This window comes from Micropterus salmoides, unplaced genomic scaffold (assembly GCF_014851395.1).
Source record: "Micropterus salmoides isolate LMB-PRFRI ecotype aquatic unplaced genomic scaffold, ASM1485139v1 Ms_hic_scaffold_5, whole genome shotgun sequence".
In the NCBI taxonomy this organism is placed as follows: domain Eukaryota; kingdom Metazoa; phylum Chordata; class Actinopteri; order Centrarchiformes; family Centrarchidae; genus Micropterus; species Micropterus salmoides.
In genome coordinates, this window is record NW_024044237.1 from 18,324,166 (window position 1) to 18,345,051 (window position 20,886).

The 20,886-nt window shown below is 43.0% G+C and overlaps 1 protein-coding gene and 3 pseudogenes across 1 annotated transcript; all 4 read right to left on the reverse strand.

Annotated features, from left to right (window-relative positions):
- LOC119888402 overlaps nt 1–3,053 on the reverse strand; it is a 5,178-nt pseudogene extending 2,125 nt beyond the window's left edge.
- A 1,153-nt stretch (nt 3,054–4,206) lies between these two features.
- Nucleotides 4,207–6,824, reverse strand: LOC119888403 (annotated as a pseudogene).
- A 935-nt stretch (nt 6,825–7,759) lies between these two features.
- Nucleotides 7,760–10,431, reverse strand: LOC119889226 (protocadherin alpha-8-like). Its single transcript, XM_038700149.1, has one exon. It carries the CDS (start codon nt 10,301–10,303, stop codon nt 7,775–7,777), a length of 2,529 nt encoding a protein of 842 aa, XP_038556077.1. The 5' UTR covers nt 10,304–10,431; the 3' UTR covers nt 7,760–7,774.
- Nucleotides 10,432–11,461: 1,030 nt separating this feature from the next.
- Nucleotides 11,462–14,073, reverse strand: LOC119888404 (annotated as a pseudogene).
- Nucleotides 14,074–20,886: the final 6,813 nt, after the last annotated feature.

Genomic DNA, 20,886 nt, shown 5'->3' on the forward strand with positions numbered 1-20,886 from the left:
TTTAGGAGTATGAAAATCCAACTTCAGACTGCGCCAATATATATTGTTCCCATATGTAAACCCGATCTTCCTCGGTCCTTTCGTTCTCTTTTGTGACAAAGCCTGCATGATCCAAATCGTCAACTGAAACTGGGAGGAGCGTGAAACCACTACATAGAAACTCTCAATGTTACGGTCTATAGTGTCGCCACGTGGAGATATGCCTCAACTGCATTAATATCATTTGTATGGAAAACAGGTGATATTTTTAAGAGAGGCGAAATGTTTTCACAAGCTTTTTTCTGTTGGTAAAAATGCAACTGAAATACTACCGGAAAAAAAAGTTTATCCGGTTCATAAAACGTAATTTAAGTGATAGTTTTTGCTATTACTGAACAGTGAACACTCTACAGTCGGGATCGCAGTTGGAGAAAGGAAAACTTTCTGGAGCAGAAACCCACACACTTATAAACTTAACTTTGCCACAGTATGATGTAACAATCTATGAGAGACAATTAATGAGAATGGGAATTAATTACGAGAGAAAATCTGTTGTATTTTTTCCTTACCTTGTCCTTGTTAGGTAAAGTCTGAGTTCTGGTAAAGTGTCTCCTCCGTTTATACTGATCAGCTCCGCATCTACAGGCGGAAACGGTGCGGGGAAAACACTACGTCACTCTTCATGTGTCGGAGCTGAAACACACGTCATACTGCTGAGTAGCTTTAGAGTAAGACCAGCTCCCGTCAGGGTGGGTGGTGATCATTGGGGCGCTGTACCTGCTGAAACTGCCGTCTGTCCTGTGGCATTTCACAGCTATTAAACTGATGAGGCTCAGCAGAAAGATCACTGACACCGACACAATGGCGATCAGCAGATACAGGTTCAAATCAGAGAAGCTCTCCTCCTTTATGGGCACATGTCTGAACTGAGTCTGGATGTCAGCTGTGCTTTCAACCACCACCACATCAACAGACACAGTAGCTGACAGGGAGGGCTCTCCGTTATCAGAAACCAGCACCACCAAGGGGTGAGTTTTCAGGTCATTGTCACTCATTCTCCTCTTAGTCCTGATCTCCCCGGTGCTGGTTCCGATCCGGAAGAGGTTGTTTCCTTTGGGCTCAGACAGGTGATAAGAAAGCAGCGCGTTGTATCCAGAGTCTGCGTCTACAGCCCTGATCTTTGCCACAAAGTATCCCGCTTCAGCAGAATAGGGGATGCTCTCACTGTTAACGGAGCCGTGCTCAGAATAGGGCGCGAGGATCGCGGGACTGTTGTCATTCTCATCCAGGATACAAACGTTCACAGTCACGTTGCTGCTGAGCGGAGGAACACCAGAGTCTGTGGCCTGAACTTTAAACTGAACGTTTTAACTCCTCGTAGTTAAAAGACTGCAGGCTGACTATATCTCCAGTCTCTGAGTTGATGTTAATCATTGAAGCTATCTGCGTGTCTTTGGAGAACCGTTTACTAAATTGTAAGTTACTTTTGCGTTTTCATTCAAATCTGAATCTAACGTCTTCAGTGTATGAATAGTAGTGCCAATCGGGTATTCTCTTTAACATAAACATTAATAAGAGGTTCCAGGAATCGAGGAGGGTTGTCATTGACATCAGAAACTGAACAATGATGACACTCGTGCTCGACAGAGAGGGAGTTCCTTCATCTGTAGCTGTAATTGATACGTTATAATGGGAAACACTCTCCCTGTCAAGAGGCCCGTCTACTAATAAAGAATAGTAGTTTTTATAGTTAGATTTTAATTTAAATGGCACAGAAGCTGTAATTTTACAGTTCGTTAGACCATTTTTGCCTCCGTCTTTGTCAGTGATAGTCACCATAGCGACAGCTGTACCTATTTCAGCGTCTTCTTTCACTGGACTCATGAGTGATGACACCGAAATTTCTGGAGCGTTGTCATTGACATCAATAACTTCGACTAAAACCTTGCTATGTGCACTGCGAGGAGGCGTGCCTTTATCTCGTGCTTGAACACGGATCTCATATGCTTGGTTGTCCTCATAATCAATATTACCTTTCACGGTAATTTCTCCAGTATCATCATTCAGTGCAAATTTGTCATCGGGGTTCAAACGTCCCCTTTCTGTAAAAGAGTAAACAAGCTGACCATTAACGCTGTCGTCAAAATCAGTAGCTGTCAGGGTCAGTAATGCTGTGCCAAAATTAGCATTTTCAACAACTTGGACCTTGTAAAGAGATTTACTGAACACTGGTGAATTGTCATTTACATCCAGTACATTAACTTTTATCTGTAAAGTCCCCGTTTTGGGAGGTTTTCCTCCATCTGTCGCAGTCAGTGTGAGTTCAATAACAGCCTGTTTTTCTCGATCTAATGCTTTCTGCAGCACTAACTCAGCAGACACACTCTGGTCACCAATGCTCTGTATATCCAAAGAGAATGATCATTCGGGTTTAATTTGTAAGTCTTGACCGAGTTGGCACCTACATCTGCGTCATGAGCTATCGGTAGTGGATGTCTTTCACCGACATATGAAGACTCATACATATCTATTGTAGTTATTTCTTCCAGAAAGGACGGAGCATTGTCATTTATATCATTAATCACAACTTCAATTCGATGGAGGCTGCGAGGGTTAGTCAATACGGCCTCTATATTTAAAGAGCACTTTACCGTATTAGGACAAAGCTCCTCCCGATCTATCCTCTCGCTAACGAAAAGTACTCCGGATTCATGATTTAAGTCAAAATACCGTTTTTTATACCCAGAGGTAATCTGAAGACCAGCGGAATGGAGTTGCTGCACACTAAGATTTAAATCCTTTGCGAGATTTCCCACCGCCGTCCCTTTGTCCACCTCCTCTGAAATGGAGTAGGATATCTGAGCCAGGGACCAGTCGCAGAGACAAAGCAGAGTTAAAAACAGACCCCCAATATTATCCCATTGTTCCCGAGCAGCCATCGCTGTGTAGGCAAAAGCGAAGAATCCTGATTTCTGCCTCTTGGCCTATCCACGGTAAATGAAAAATAGCTTGTTCATGTATCCATTCTCGCTCCTCTCTCTGTAGGGCTTCACTCAACTGTACGCTGTTTCCACAAAGCACTGCCAGATGATGACGTTTTCTTTTTGTCATGAAAATAGGAGGGGTTTTCTAAGCAGTGGACACAATATTTTTGCGTGGTCTCTAGCGACATCTCGTGATACTTTTGTATACAAAAGGCGGCCCAAGATATTAAATTATTAAAAATTATAATATATATAACAAGGGATATATTGCACCAGGGTCTGTGGCAATGAACTTTAAACAGAAACGTCTGAAACGTTTTTAACTCCTCGTACTTTAAAAGACTGCAGGCTGACTATATCTCCAGTCTCTTAGTTGATATTCACCATTGTAGGGAAAGGCAGAGATTTACTATTACTCTCTAAAAATGAGTATCTCATCTGACCGCTTTTGCTGACATCAGCATCAATTGCAGTCTCTGTTTTAATAACATTCAACAGTATTAATTAGAAAAATTATGCTAAATAATTTTTACAATTAATGGGCTTATTTTGGAAGATTTGAACTGAACGGACTGTTCATACAACAATCTTCATCTGTGAAAAAATGCATTTATGAATACCTCGGTATTCTTATTAATTAGCATAATATGTATTTATGTAGTTATTTTACACAGCATTTGTCTGGATTCAGTTACTTAACAATAAGAGACAGAATATAGCCTGCCCAACTTGAACTTCCCAATCAGAACCACGGAGAGCTCTCAAATATTATTAAACAGAAGAAAAGAAAGAGAAGATGTGTTCAGCACCATGGACAGCGGCTCAGTGAGGCGTTAATGGATGTCATGCCTGACCTTAAGTGACTGCCAACTTCTTAGACATAACAAACCATCAAACCAAAATGTCGTCACGTTACCAATCCTTTCACATGTTAAACAATGGTATCGAAGTCTAGTTGCAGACAATTATTTGTAGGTAAAGTAGAAAAATAATTTGAATGAATGTGATTAATTTATGACGTTAGAGGAAACACTTTGATCATGTTAGCAAGTTAGTATCTCTGTATGTTACAAAACATTATATTACCCAAAGACATTATTCAATCTTTAATTTAACGCAAACTTTAAGTATATTACAATGAAATCTTGTGATTGATTAAGTAGCACGAATTGAAGTAAAAAGTATGATTTCACTATCAACATAAACGAAGGGCAATGATGAGATGCACTTAATGCTAATGTTCTTACCTTGTCTTTTTAGGTAAAGTCTGAGTTCTGGTAAACGTGTCTCCTCCGTTTATACTGATCAGCTCCGCATCTACAGGCGGAAACGGTGCGGGGAAAACCACTACGTCACTCTTCAGTGTGTCGGAGCTGAAACACACGTCATACTGCTGAGTAGCTTTAGAGTAAGACCAGCTCCCGTCAGGGTGGGTGGTGATCATTGGGGCGCTGTACCTGCTGAAACTGCCGTCTGTCCTGTGGCATTTCACAGCTATTAAACTGATGAGGCTCAGCAGAAAGATCACTGACACCGACACAATGGCGATCAGCAGATACAGGTTCAAATCAGAGAAGCTCTCCTCCTTTATGGGCACGTGTCTGAACTGAGTCTGGATGTCAGCTGTGCTTTCAACCACCACCACATCAATAGACACAGTAGCTGACAGGGAGGGCTCTCCGTTATCAGAAACCAGCACCACCAAGGGTGAGTTTTCAGGTCATTGTCACTCATTCTCCTCTTAGTCCTGATCTCCCCGGTGCTGGTTCCGATCCGGAAGAGGTTGTTTCCTTTGGGCTCAGACAGGTGATAAGAAAGCAGCGCGTTGTATCCAGAGTCTGCGTCTACAGCCCTGATCTTTGCCACAAAGTATCCCGCTTCAGCAGAATAGGGGATGCTCTCACTGTTAACGGAGCCGTGCTCAGAATAGGGCGCGAGGATCGCGGGACTGTTGTCATTCTCATCCAGGATACAAACGTTCACAGTCACGTTGCTGCTGAGCGGAGGAACACCAGAGTCTGTGGCCTGAACTTTAAACTGAACGTCTTTAACTCCTCGTAGTTAAAAGACTGCAGGCTGACTATATCTCCAGTCTCTGAGTAAATGTTAATCATTGTCGAGAGAGGCAGCGAGTTACTGTCAGTTTGTAAAAATGAATAGCTCACCTGACCATTTTGATCGATGTCTGCATCAACTGCTGAAACTGTTTTTATAACTGCCCCCACTGGACTGTTTTCTTTCACATAGACATTGATTATATTTTCTGTGAACAGAGGTTTGTTGTCATTTACATCTGAGACGTGTACAGTAATAACGCTCGTGCTGGAAAGAGGGGGCTGCCCTCATCAGTAGCAGTGATGCTGATATTATATTGAGATGCGCTCTCTCTGTCAAGAGGACCGTCCACCACCAGCGAGTAGGAATTCTTATAATTTGATTCTAATTTAAAAGGTACATTATTGGAAATCTTACAGTTCACCATCCCATTTTTCCCTCCGTCTTTATCAAATACTGAAACAAGTGCAATGGCGGTGCCAAAGGACGCGTCTTCTTTCACAGTGTTTAACAATGATGTAACTGAAATTTTAGGTGCATTATCATTAACGTCTAAAACTTCAATCAGTAACTTGGCATGTGAGGTCATTGGTGAGGAAGCCCCATCACTGGCCTGTACTCGAATCTCAAAAGCATTATTTTCTTCAAAGTCGATATTCTTTTTATTTGTTACTGTCCCTGTTTTTTCATCTACAGCAAACAGATCTGTTTGTTTCCCCTGGTCTATGTCAATAAAGGATATGATATTTGTCCATTTTGTCCTGCATCTGAATCAGTAGCATTTATTGTTATTATCGATGTGTCTATCTTTACATTCTCATGCACACTCGCCTTATACAGCGTTTGACTAAATACAGGGGGATTGTCGTTAATATCTAACACGTTGATTATAATGGTCATACTTCCAGATTTTGCAGGAGTTCCTCCATCAATGGCAGTCAGTAGGAGTTTGATCACAGGCTGGGTTTCTCTGTCTAAAACTTTCTGAAGCAGTAATTCGGGAGATACACTTTCCCCTTTATGTGTTGCCAGAGAAAAGTGTTCATTTTGGCTGAGTTTGTAGGCATTTACAGTATTTTTGCCAACGTCTGCGTCCTGAGCTCGTTTCAATAGAAATTTTGCACCTGCTGCTGTGTTCTCTGTGATATTAATCACCTGTAACCTGCTTCTAAATGACGGGGAATTATCATTTACATCCAGGATTATAATTTGTATCCGGTACAGTTTTAACGGGTTGCTAATAACTGCTTCTACACTCAGTGAACATTTGGGCTCGTCGCCGCAGAGTTGCTCTCGATCTATTCTCTCATTGACATACAGGACACCAGTCTTTAGATTTACCTCGAAATATTTTGTCTCTGATCCAGCAACGATCTGAAACATGCGGGACTCCAAATCCTGGACATTGAGGTTCAGATCTTTAGCGATATTTCCGACAACAGTCCCCAGATTTACCTCCTCTGAGACGGAGTAAGAGAGCTGCCCAGACACCGCTTCCCAGTAACAATCCAGCAGCACGACCAAGAGATAAATCCACACAGAGCTCCTTTTGCTCGGTGAATGCATAATTCCATACATCGAGAATAATCATAGAGACAGGTTCATTCAGTTCCGTCACAAAAATAAAGAAGTGAAGCTGAGTAGACAAATACACCAAAGCAATAGAAACCACCACACGGAAATTGTCGTCGTCTCTTCTCTTTCACCGTCTCCGTCTCTTTGTTTCAGTCGCCAGAGAAACATCATAGTCCTCTGAATCTGGGAGGAGCCCCGAGCAACCAGAGAGGAAGTTCAGATGTGATGGTCTACAATGTCCCCATGTGGACACTTGCAACAACTACATCCAACATCAAACATAACAATGTTACACCGACCTCTACTTTATGTACCCTGAAACATTTAGCCAAATCTCAAGAAAATATATGGTCAACATGACTCCGTCTTTTATTCCACTATTTATTAGCAAGTTAGACTATCCTGAAAATGTAGATAGCCTATAATTAAATGAAAGATGTGAACACTGACGGAAATGATGGGACTCTTCTTCAGTGAATCCACTGTTTTTGAAACAGAAGAGACTTTATCAAAATGTATGCTAAATCCACAAACATATAGCATTATGTCCAGCAACTAGAAAAAGAAAATATGGAAAACATAGACTTACCTTCCCGAGGAATAATAAAGTGTGACAGCATTACCGTGTGTGAAAAAAATGACAACTGGTTGCTATTTGTAGAGAGTGTTGGGCCCACAAACCTGCTTTCATCAGCATGGCTAGCAATGTTCCTTTCAAAAGTACCGAATATGCACCCACAGTTACTCTGTTTTCGAAATTGCATGTCTTTATCAGCATACTCCTACCATATTAATTACTTTTAACTGTCAGTTTTTAATAGTGTGCATAATTACTTTATGTTCTGACCTTGACTTTAATAAGATACCATACCCAATGTTTTCTTAACTGCATAATTGACGGCATATATTTTATCTCCACAGATACTCACAAGGCGACTGATCGTTTCTGTGATATAGCTACTGTATGTTCGTTGCATAACACATGTTTAAATGTATTAAAAACATGGAACAGTTGAATAGAGCATTTCTTTAACCTTTATGTCCTGAAGATTGCAAGCATCACAAATTCAGACAGTTGCATAAAGCAACGCATATTAAAATACCGAATTAGAAGTCAACTATGAATGAGATGCGCATTAGAGCCGACGTGCTGCAGTTTTAATTGTGCTGTTTAAAAGGATTCATGCTATAGTAGTTAAAATAGAAATGAGCCTATATATAAAGTAGCCATATGTTGAGTAGGTTGACATTGTATCAAATGTAGCCTGTTGTGCTTTTGTCGATGCTTTAGAAATAGTGCAATAATAAGTACTTAATGCTAATGTTCTTACCTTGTCTTTATTAGGTAAAGTCTGAGTTCTGGTAAACGTGTCTCCTCCGTTTATACTGATCAGCTCCGCATCTACAGGCGGAAACGGTGCGGGGAAAACCACTACGTCACTCTTCAGTGTGTCGGAGCTGAAACACACGTCATACTGCTGAGTAGCTTTAGAGTAAGACCAGCTCCCGTCAGGGTGGGTGGTGATCATTGGGGCGCTGTACCTGCTGAAACTGCCGTCTGTCCTGTGGCATTTCACAGCTATTAAACTGATGAGGCTCAGCAGAAAGATCACTGACACCGACACAATGGCGATCAGCAGATACAGGTTCAAATCAGAGAAGCTGTCCTCCTTTATGGGCACATGTCTGAACTGAGTCTGGATGTCAGCTGTGCTTTCAACCACCACCACATCAACAGACACAGTAGCTGACAGGGAGGGCTCTCCGTTATCAGAAACCAGCACCACCAAGGGGTGAGTTTTCAGGTCATTGTCACTCATTCTCCTCTTAGTCCTGATCTCCCCGGTGCTGGTTCCGATCCGGAAGAGGTTGTTTCCTTTGGGCTCAGACAGGTGATAAGAAAGCAGCGCGTTGTATCCAGAGTCTGCGTCTACAGCCCTGATCTTTGCCACAAAGTATCCCGCTTCAGCAGAATAGGGGATGCTCTCACTGTTAACGGAGCCGTGCTCAGAATAGGGCGCGAGGATCGCGGGACTGTTGTCATTCTCATCCAGGATACAAACGTTCACAGTCACGTTGCTGCTGAGCGGAGGAACACCAGAGTCTGTGGCCTGAACTTTAAACTGAAACGTTTTTAACTCCTCGTAGTTAAAAGACTGCAGGCTGACTATATCTCCAGTCTCTGAGTTGATGTTAATCATTGAAGCTATCTGCGTGTTCTTTGGAGAACCGTTTACTAAATTGTAAGTTACTTTTGCGTTTTCATTCAAATCTGAATCTAACGTCTTCAGTGTATGAATAGTAGTGCCAATCGCGGTATTCTCTTTAACATAAACATTAATAAGAGGTTCCAGGAATCGAGGAGGGTTGTCATTGACATCAGAAACTTGAACAATGATGACACTCGTGCTCGACAGAGAGGGAGTTCCTTCATCTGTAGCTGTAATTGATACGTTATAATGGGAAACACTCTCCCTGTCAAGAGGCCCGTCTACTAATAAAGAATAGTAGTTTTTATAGTTAGATTTTAATTTAAATGGCACAGAAGCTGTAATTTTACAGTTCGTTAGACCATTTTTGCCTCCGTCTTTGTCAGTGATAGTCACCATAGCGACAGCTGTACCTATTTCAGCGTCTTCTTTCACTGGACTCATGAGTGATGACACCGAAATTTCTGGAGCGTTGTCATTGACATCAATAACTTCGACTAAAACCTTGCTATGTGCACTGCGAGGAGGCGTGCCTTTATCTCGTGCTTGAACACGGATCTCATATGCTTGGTTGTCCTCATAATCAATATTACCTTTCACGGTAATTTCTCCAGTATCATCATTCAGTGCAAATTTGTCATCGGGGTTCAAACGTCCCCTTTCTGTAAAAGAGTAAACAAGCTGACCATTAACGCTGTCGTCAAAATCAGTAGCTGTCAGGGTCAGTAATGCTGTGCCAAAATTAGCATTTTCAACAACTTGGACCTTGTAAAGAGATTTACTGAACACTGGTGAATTGTCATTTACATCCAGTACATTAACTTTTATCTGTAAAGTCCCCGTTTTGGGAGGTTTTCCTCCATCTGTCGCAGTCAGTGTGAGTTCAATAACAGCCTGTTTTTCTCGATCTAATGCTTTCTGCAGCACTAACTCAGCAGACACACTCTGGTCACCAATGCTCTGTATATCCAAAGAGAAATGATCATTCGGGTTTAATTTGTAAGTCTTGACCGAGTTGGCACCTACATCTGCGTCATGAGCTATCGGTAGTGGATGTCTTTCACCGACATATGAAGACTCAGACATATCTATTGTAGTTATTTCTTCCAGAAAGGACGGAGCATTGTCATTTATATCATTAATCACAACTTCAATTCGATGGAGGCTGCGAGGGTTAGTCAATACGGCCTCTATATTTAAAGAGCACTTTACCGTATTAGGACAAAGCTCCTCCCGATCTATCCTCTCGCTAACGAAAAGTACTCCGGATTCATGATTTAAGTCAAAATACCGTTTTTTATACCCAGAGGTAATCTGAAGACCAGCGGAATGGAGTTGCTGCACACTAAGATTTAAATCCTTTGCGAGATTTCCCACCGCCGTCCCTTTGTCCACCTCCTCTGAAATGGAGTAGGATATCTGAGCCAGGGACCAGTCGCAGAGACAAAGCAGAGTTAAAAACAAACCCCCAATATTATCCCATTGTTCCCGAGCAGCCATCGCTGTGTAGGCAAAAGCGAAGAATCCTGATTTCTGCCTCTTGGCCTATCCACGGTAAATGAAAAATAGCTTGTTCATGTATCCATTCTCGCTCCTCTCTCTGTAGGGCTTCACTCAACTGTACGCTGTTTCCACAAAGCACTGCCAGATGATGACGTTTTCTTTTTGTCATGAAAATAGGAGGGGTTTTCTAAGCAGTGGACACAATATTTTTGCGTGGTCTCTAGCGACATCTCGTGATACTTTTGTATACAAAAAGGCGGCCCAAGATATTAAATTATTAAAATATTATAATATATAACAAGGGATATATTGCACCAGGGTCTGTGGCAATGAACTTTAAATTGAAACGTCTGAAACGTTTTTAACTCCTCGTACTTTAAAAGACTGCAGGCTGACTATATCTCCAGTCTCTTAGTTGATATTCACCATTGTAGGGAAAGGCAGAGATTTACTATTACTCTCTAAAAATGAGTATCTCATCTGACCGCTTTTGCTGACATCAGCATCAATTGCAGTCTCTGTTTTAATAACATTCAACAGTATTAATTAGAAAAATTATGCTAAATAATTTTTACAATTAATGGGCTTATTTTGGAAGATTTGAACTGAACGGACTGTTCATACAACAATCTTCATCTGTGAAAAAATGCATTTATGAATACCTCGGTATTCTTATTAATTAGCATAATATGTATTTATGTAGTTATTTTACACAGCATTTGTCTGGATTCAGTTACTTAACAATAAGAGACAGAATATAGCCTGCCCAACTTGAACTTCCCAATCAGAACCACGGAGAGCTCTCAAATATTATTAAACAGAAGAAAAGAAAGAGAAGATGTGTTCAGCACCATGGACAGCGGCTCAGTGAGGCGTTAATGAAAAAAAAAAGTGACTGCCAACTTCTTAGAACATATCAAACCATCAAACCAAAATGTCGTCACGTTACCAATCCTTTCACATGTTAGACAATGGTATCGAAGTATAGTTGCAGACAATTATTTATAGGTAAAGTCGAAAAAGAATTTGAATGAATGTGTTTAATTTATGACGTTAGAGGAAACACTTTGATCATGTTAGCAAGTTAGTATCTCTGTATGTTACAAAACATTATGTTAACCCAAAGACATTATTCAATCCTTTAGATTAATAAAGTTAGGCATGGCTTACCTTGTCTTTATTAGGTAATGTCTGGGTTCGCGTAAAAGTGTCTCCTCCGTTTATACTGATCAGCTCCGCATCTACAGGCGGAAACGGTGCGGGGAAAACCACTACGTCACTCTTCAGTGTGTCGGAGCTGAAACACACGTCATACTGCTGAGTAGCTTTAGAGTAAGACCAGCTCCCGTCAGGGTGGGTGGTGATCATTGGGGCGCTGTACCTGCTGAAACTGCCGTCTGTCCTGTGGCATTTCACAGCTATTAAACTGATGAAGCTCAGCAGAAAGATCACTGACACCGACACAATGGCGATCAGCAGATACAGGTTCAAATCAGAGAAGCTCTCCTCCTTTATGGGCACATGTCTGAACTGAGTCTGGATGTCAGCTGTGCTTTCAACCACCACCACATCAATAGAAACAGTAGCTGACAGGGAGGGCTCTCCGTTATCAGAAACCAACACCACCAAGGGGTGAGTTTTCAGGTCATTGTCACTCATTCTCCTCTTAGTCCTGATCTCCCCGGTGCTGGTTCCGATCCGGAAGAGGTTGTTTCCTTTGGGCTCAGACAGGTGATAAGAAAGCAGCGCGTTGTATCCAGAGTCTGCGTCTACAGCCCTGATCTTTGCCACAAAGTATCCCGCTTCAGCAGAATAGGGGATGCTCTCACTGTTAACGGAGCCGTGCTCAGAATAGGGCGCGAGGATCGCGGGACTGTTGTCATTCTCATCCAGGATACAAACGTTCACAGTCACGTTGCTGCTGAGCGGAGGAACACCAGAGTCTGTGGCCTGAACTTTGAACTGGAACGTCTTTAACTCCTCGTAGTTAAAAGACTGCAGGCTGACTATATCTCCAGTCTCTGAGTTGATATTCACCATTGTAGGTAGGGGCAGAGATTTATTGTTACTGTTTAAAAATGAGTATCTCACCTGACCGTTGATGCTGATATCAGCGTCAGTTGCAGTCACTGTTTTAATAACAGTTCCTACTTTGCTGTTTTCTTTCACATAACGTTTATTAACGGCTCTGGGAAATATGGTGCGTTGTCATTAACATCAGAAACGTAAACAGTAATAACACTGGTGTTTGAAAGAGCGGGACTCCCATCATCGGTAGATGAAATGGTAACATTGTACTGAGGAGTTACCTCTCGGTCTAGATATCCATCAACCACTAAAGAGTAATAGTTTTTGTAATTTGTCTCCAATTTGAACGGAACCGTATTTAAGATCTCACATTTCACCTCACCGTTTTTACCACCGTCTCTGTCTAGAACGGATACTAGTGCAATAGCAGTACCAACATCCGCGTCCTCCTTCACTGTGTTGAGCAGTGACGTCACAGTTATTTCAGGAGCGTTGTCGTTTACATCAATTACTTCTACCAGCACTTTGCTATGGGCAGACAGAGGAGGCTGGGCTCTGTCCCTGGCCTCTGCTCGAATCTCAAACGCTTTTCTTTCCTCATAGTCGATTTTGCCTTTCACTGAAATGATTCCAGTGTCTGAATCAATTTTGAAAATATCCAGAATATGATCCTGATCCTTACTACGAAGAGAATATACTATTTCACTGTTTGTGCCTTCATCAGCATCGGTCGCATTTAAGGTGAATACTGCCGTACCAATCGGGGTATTTTCCAAAATGTGAACTTTGTACAGAGTGCTGCTGAACAGTGGTGCGTTATCATTAATATCTAGTACATTTATTTCAATTTCTGAGGTGCCTGAATTTGGTGGAGTCCCCCCGTCTATCGCAGTTAACATGAGCTGCATATGTGGCTGTTTCTCACGGTCTAGGGCTTTCTGCAGCACTAACTCTGGAGATAAACTCTCCCCTCTTTTGTGTGTCGCAAGACTGAAATATTCGTTTGGACTGACCTTATACGCACTAACGCCATTTTTACCCACATCAGCATCGCTTGCCTCCGATAACGCGAATCTAAACCCAGGCAATGTGTTCTCTGCTATGTCCAGTATTTGTGATTTTGTGCTAAAAGACGGAAAATGGTCATTCACATCTCTAATTTCTATCTCTACGCGGTAAAGCTTTAATGGATTGTTTATCACAGCCTCTACGCTAACAGTGCATTTGGGTTCCTCTGCACAAAGCTCCTCTCGGTCTATTCTCTCATTGACATACAGAAATCCGGTCTTTAGATTTACCTCGAAGTATTTCCTCTTCGATCCTGTAACAACCTGAAACAAACGGGACTCCAAATCATGCACATTGAGGTTTAGATCCTTGGCGATATTCCCAACATTAGTTCCTGGGTTTACTTCCTCTGAGACAGAGTAGGAGAGCTGCCCGGACGCCGCTTCCCAGTAACAATCCAACAGCACGAGCACAATGTATGTAACAATAGACCTCCTGCTACTCGGTAAATGCATAATTCCACTGAGAAAGAACAAAGCATACATCCACAATTGCGTTTCGACCGTGGAATTGTGAGATTTGCTAAAACTTCAGCCAACACTATTTTGATGTCCTTATTCTTATTGACGAAGACTCCATTATGCCCTCCCTTCTCTTCCCGTGTCTCTTTGTGATGAAAACCACAGTCATTCTGTTTTTACTCAGGGAGGAGCCTGAACATTCCTGTGTTACGGTCTATAGCGTCACTGCGTGGTGAATTTAAGTAACTGCACAACTCAGTAAAACACCCGTCCTCATATAAAAACGCGGAAAACTTAATCACAAATGGCTCTGTGAGTTATTGCAAAGATCTGCATGCATGACTAATTAAAAACCACCCAATGTATCTCAAAGCCGGCATTGGGGCTGCACGTCTGATAACAGTGAAATACACTTTAATTCAAACTAAGATCAATTTATGCTTCTAGGACATAACATATTTTTATCTGACTGTATGTGGTATAGCTTGCGTCATATTAGCCGAAATATCCAAGTTTGCAGTAGAAAACCTGATGCTATATATGGAATATATGGAAGCAATGGATTCCAATCTCTGTGGTATTACAAATTATTTGCAGAAGTCACTATATAATAGATGGAATCAGTGTCAGACAAACATTTACACGTGCTGAGTGAGTAGTCATCGTCTGTCATTATTGTTACTGCACAATGCAATGTAACAGGAAAATAGCCATAGCAAAGATCCAGTTGAACGTTAATAACATAAAGCCATGTCTTTCCTACCATATAATTCTTTGTTTTCACAATCTATTCTCGACATGCCTACACTTGCAAATATACTGAACAAATATCATAGGGATTTCAGGCCGAAGACATGCAGAAGCCTCCGTTTAGCACCACGGACAGTGACATTCAAATTCAAATGCGGAGCTAGCAGCCGACATTTGCCTCAACATGTGCACAGTAGGCCTATATATATAGATAATTCGAAAACAGCCTCAATAAACTTTAATTTAACGCAAACTTTAAGTATATTAAAATTGAATCTTCTTGTTGCTTAAGTAGCACGAATTGAAGTACAAAGTATGATTTCACTATCAACATAAACGAAGGGCAATGATTAGATGCACTTAATGCTAATGTTCTTACTGTAGCCGGGTGGTAAATCTAGTCATAGGTGATTTTCCCCCTTTATATTTATATAGTTCTAAAAGTTGTGTAAATGTGAATACATGTGTTCTTTGTTGTTTTGTTTGAGAGTAACATTGTTCAATGTAAAGTAAGTGTGAAGTAGATTGTAAGTGGATTTCCACAGTCGTACATGTGATGGCAGACTTTGGTCACAAGGCGGCAGCATTGAGTAGTATTGTTGTTGTTCCGCCAAGTGCATCATGGTCTTTCTTCCTGTTAATGTGCGATGGACGTACAAGGGATTGGTGCGGAGACTTCGTTGTGTAGAATAGCACTACTGGAATTGTATGCTGGGATTTTGGGCGCCAATCGTCGACCATTGTGTACTAAATTTCATGGTAATTGACGTTGAAAGTACGTTGAGTTGTGCGATCTCCGGGAAGTTCCACGTGGGTTTGGTGGAACTTGGTGAAGTCCCACTGCCGTATTTTGTATTGTGTTTTTTTTAATTTTATTTCTCTGCATTTTATTTTTATTTTGCCTCTTCATTCATTCCAACATTTGGGTGTTAGAGACTGTTACAAAATCCAGCATTTGAGCTGTTACGGGAACGACCCAGTAGCATACCACTCTGTAAATTGAACTGTACATGTGGTCAGGAATAAACCTGGAGCTACAGGAACCCCTGAAGTAATTGTGTCCTGGGTGGCATCTAATTCCACGGGCTACACAATTTTGGTACCAGGAGTGGGGTGTAGCTAGAACAAACTTTTTGCATTTGGCAACAGAGTGGCTTGATTTTTAGTTTTTATTTGAGAAATACGGCAGTGGTGAAGATTTCAGGTGTGATCCGTGGGTGTTGGAGCTGAGAGGCCAGCCTGCTGTGAAGGTGGTGACCAGCGGAATATGAGCTGAGGCATTCCATGGTGAACACGACTCATCCATACCTGCACAGAGGAGTTCAGCACGAACTTCACCAGCGAAAAGCAAGAGTCAGCCGGGCTCCAAGTTATAGACTGTTTTCACGTATCCTTAACACACATTTTGGACTAAATATTCACATTGGACTGACAACATTTCATTATGTCCAGTGAACCTGACGATGATGCAATAGTGGGCGATAATGATGGCGAGTTAAACCCTGTCTCAGGTGGGGCAAGGGGTACAAGTAGAGACGCTATGGAAGAGATACAGATTCAGATGCAAGAGCTAACCAGATTGCGAGATGAGCTTACCAGGTTAAATGATGAAGCAAGGGCTCAGAGGGCAAGTGGTAACAGTGCACCCACCCGTTCATACATCTATGTCCCAAGAGAACGCCAGATCCAAGCATTTAGTGGGGGGGGTGGCACAGATGGTAGATCTGTGGAAGAGTTTATTGAAGAGGTTGAAAGAGTGTTACGGTCCAGAGAGCAGACATCAGAAGAGCAGTGTGACTACATACTATCTCTGTTACGTGGTCCTGCATTAGAAGAGGTGAGACTGTGCATGAGTGGTCAGTCAGTGAGGCCCAGTGATTTATACTCTTACCTGAGAAATGCATTTGGGGAAAAACGCAGCACTACACAGCTTTTGCAGACCTTTTACAACCGTAAACAAGCAGAAGGGGAAGACCTCCGTGACTACTCACATGCACTGTCCCAGATCTTGAGCTCAGTAGTAAAACAGTCCACAAATGTAATACCTAACGAGAAAACTGTTCTAAGGGATCAATTCATTGAAGGTTTAAGGGATGCAGTACTCCGACGTGAACTCCGAAGAGTGGTTAGGGACAAACCAGAATCCAGCCTTCTAGACGTGAGGAACGAAGCCCTCATGTGGGAAATGGAGGACAGCAGGTCCCACCGTCCCAGAGTTGTAAGGAGCAACCAAGTTGAGTCAGAGGTTTTAGCAAACCAGTGTTCAGCTATCCAAACAAACGATGACCGGTGTACTGTGTTAGATGATGTTCAGAGAGCAGTAGCCCTTCAGGAAAAACAGCTAGCAGAGTTAGGCAAAACACTCGCTCAGCTAGTTAGCACTGTAAGCGAACTGAGTAGACGTGGCACTCAACCGACATTCCCAGAGCCTAACCCCCGGACCAGATCACAGCCAAAGTTCACACCAGATGGCCAGCCTATCTGTTTCAAGTGTAGGGGTGTTGGTCACATTGCTAGGAAGTGCACGCAGGCTAAGAGGGGCCCAGAATTTGGCCCTGTTTCTTCAGTAGCACAGGAAAACTTGCACCCTCGGTTGTCATGAGCCAAACAACTCGAGGGGAAACAATTGGCTCATCAAAAGAGACACCAGACAGAAGTAAAATCTTAGAGCGTGCAGTTGGAGAATGCAAGACTGTTGAGGTAAAACTCCAGGGGGTTACAGTATCTTGCCTACTTGACACTGGTAGCCAGGTCAGCACAATTTCTGAGAGTTTTTTCAGGGAACACTTGTCAGTAAAAGATGAAGACATCCATCCTGCATTTGAGTGGTTAAAGATCACTGCAGCCAATGGGTTAGACATACCTTATATGGGCTATGTGGAGCTTGACGTAGAGGCCATGGGTCTGACTATCCCTGAGCGAGGTTTCCTTATAGTCAAGGATTCTGCACATTCGTCCTCTGTGCCAGGCCTCATAGGGATGAATATTGTTAAAAAATGCAGAGAGCTCATACACACTGAGTTTGACACCACACTGCAGGGTAGACTTGACTCACGTTGGAGGGAAGCTTTTCATCATCTTCATACAGCAAATGTGACAGACAGGCTCTCTTTTGCTAGAGTAGCTGGTAAGGATGTAGTCCATGTACCCGCTGCATCTGCTGCTACAGTCATGGCTAGGGGACTTAGGACTGTGGGTGAAAATGGCCCGTTACTGCTGCTGGAGCCTGTAAATGCCCCCTTGCCTGGAGGTTTGGTTGTTGTGCCTACCTTGGTTTCAACAGAGAGTCACATTTTCCCAGTCCAAGTCATGAACATGTCCGATGAAGATATCTGGTTAAGGCCAAGGACTAGGTTAGGAGTTTTGACGCATGTGGACAGTGTGAAGAGTGATGAGCTTTGTGAGGTACAGTTCCAGAGGATCTCAGCAGATACTGAACAAGTGAGTGTAGACAGACACCCTGACATGCCTACCGACGTACAGTCCATCTTAGACAAGCTTGATGTTTGTGGTAGCCCAGAACAACAAGCACAGCTGGCCTTGTTGCTGGAGAAGTACTCTTTTGTGTTTGCTACAGAAGATGAAGATCTAGGTTACACTGATAAAGTACAACATGAGATCCATCTTACCGATGATGTACCTGTGACACAGCCATACAGAAGGATCCCCCCCACACAGTACAGTGAAGTCAGGGAGCATATTGGCAAGCTTTTGAAAAGAGGAGTCATCAAAGAAAGCTCAAGTGCTTACGCTTCGCCGATAGTGCTGGTGAGGAAGGCGGATGGTAGTCTGAGGCTATGTGTCGATTATCGGAAACTTAACTCAAAGACGAGACGAGATGCTTTTCCCCTTCCAAGGATTGATGAGAGTTTTGATGCATTGAGGGGGGCCAAGTTCTTCTCAACCATAGATCTGGCGAGTGGGTATCACCAGGTGGCAATGCATGAAAGAGATAGGGACAAGACAGCGTTCACTACACCGTTTGGCTTATATGAGTATGTGAGAATGCCCTTTGGTGTTTGCAATGGACCAGCTACGTTCCAGAGGCTTATGCAAGTTACAATGAGTGATCTAATTTTTCAGATACTCCTTGTTTACCTAGATGACATCTTGGTGTTTTCAGAGACATTTGAGCAGCATCTGGAGAGACTGGAGACTGTGCTCAAGAGACTGGCAGAGACAGGCCTTAAGGTGAAGTTACAGAAGTGTGCTTTTCTACAGCAATCAGTGAAGTTTTTGGGCCATCAGGTGTCAGCAGAAGGTGTGGGGACTGACCCCTCCAAGGTCTCTGCTGTTAAGAACTGGAAAGTCCCAACCACTGTTAAAGAGCTACAGTCATTCTTGGGTTTCTGTAGCTACTACAGGCGGTTCATTCAAGGCTTCTCACAGGTGGCCGGGCCACTGCACGACCTGGTCAACAAATGCTCAGGTGTGAAGAAAACAGGAAAAGTAGGTCACCAGTTTTGTGATATGTGGACACCCGAGTGTGACTCTTCTTTTGAACAGTTAAAGGGAAAACTTACCTCAGCCCCAGTTTTGGGATTTGCCGATTTCACACAGCCCTTTATAGTTGAGACAGATGCCAGTCTGCATGGATTAGGCGCTGTACTGTATCAGCAACAGTGTGACACCAAACGAGTCATTGCATATGCTAGCCGCAGACTACGCCATGCTGAGAAGAATGACCGAAATTACAGTAGTATGAAGTTGGAGTTGCTTGCCTTGAAATGGGCTGTTGCTGAAAAATTCAGGGGTTACTTACTGGGTTCAAAGTTTGTTGTCCTGACTGACAATAATCCCCTGTGCCACCTCAAGACAGCTAAGTTAGGTGCTGTAGAGCAGAGGTGGGTAGCACAGTTGTCTGTTTTTGAGTTTGAGGTTAAGTACCGTCCTGGTTGTAGCAATGCCGCAGCAGATGCACTCTCTAGGCAGGAGTTTGCAGGGGAGCCTGAAACTGACACTGACTCAGACTTTGACAATTGCATCTCTGTCTGTAACCTGATTGAACGAGGGACTGTTCTGGATGCTGATCTTGTCACTAAAGGTCTTGAGTGTTGCAAAGTGAGACAGATCCGTGCTGTGGAGTCTGGTTCCGGCGAGATAACGGCTGGACAAGGTAACACCCCCACGCTTCCCGGTTATACCAGGGAGGAGCTATTAGGTTTTCAGACCAGTGATCCCACCCTAAAAGAGTTTAAGACATTTTGGGATCGGGGGAGGAGGCCAAGCCCCAGAGAGAGAACAGCCCTCTCTAGCCAAGTGAAAAGACTGCTAAAACAGTGGAGCGGCATACAGCAAAGGGAAGGGTTGTTGTACAGGGTTATCAAAGACCCACGTCATGATGAAGTATGGCAGTTGCTGGTACCTGGTTGTTTAAAGGACCAAGTCTTAGAGAGTGTCCACAATAACATGGGACATCAGGGAATAGAGCGTACTATAAGCCTGCTAAGAGGGAGGTGTTTTTGGGTAGGGTTATGTGAGGATGTTGAAAACTGGGTTAAAAACTGTGAGCGCTGCATCTTGACCAAGATGCCTCAACCAAAAATCCAAGCTCCAGTTCAAGCATTCCTGGCTTCTCGGCCACTGGAAGTGGTAGCTGTTGATTTTACAGTGTTGGAGCCAGCCTCAGATGGGCGTGAAAATGTCCTCGTTGTTACTGATGTGTTTACAAAGTTCACGCAAGCATATCCTACCAAAGACCAAAAAGCCGACACTACAGCTAAAGTTTTGCTCAGGGAGTGGTTCATGAAATATGGGGTCCCTGAGAGGCTGCACTCTGACCAAGGCCGAAATTTCGAGAGTGAAGTTATAGCAGAGCTGTGCAAACTCTATGGGGTTAAAAAGACACGGACAACTCCTTACAGGCCACAAGGAAACGCTCAGTGTGAAAGATACAATCGAACACTACATGATTTGTTGAGGACACTTCCACCAGAGAAAAAAAGGCGTTGGACAGAGCATCTTCCTGAACTAGTGTATGCCTATAATGTCACTCCCCATTCCTCCACAGGGTACTCGCCCTATTATCTGCTTTTTGGGGTACAGCCGCATCTCCCCATAGATGCGCTACTAGGGCGTGAGTGTGTCTCAGACAGAAAGCAGGACTGGTTGTCTGTTCATCAGGAAAGACTCAGGCAGGCACATTTGAGGGCCCGAGAGTACTCAGAGCAGAAAGCCGCTGAAAGAATTGCACTGCAAAATGAGAAGGTGTATTGTCCAACTGTAGACATCGGTCAGTTGGTTTTCCTACGCCATAGACCTTTAGGTAGACAT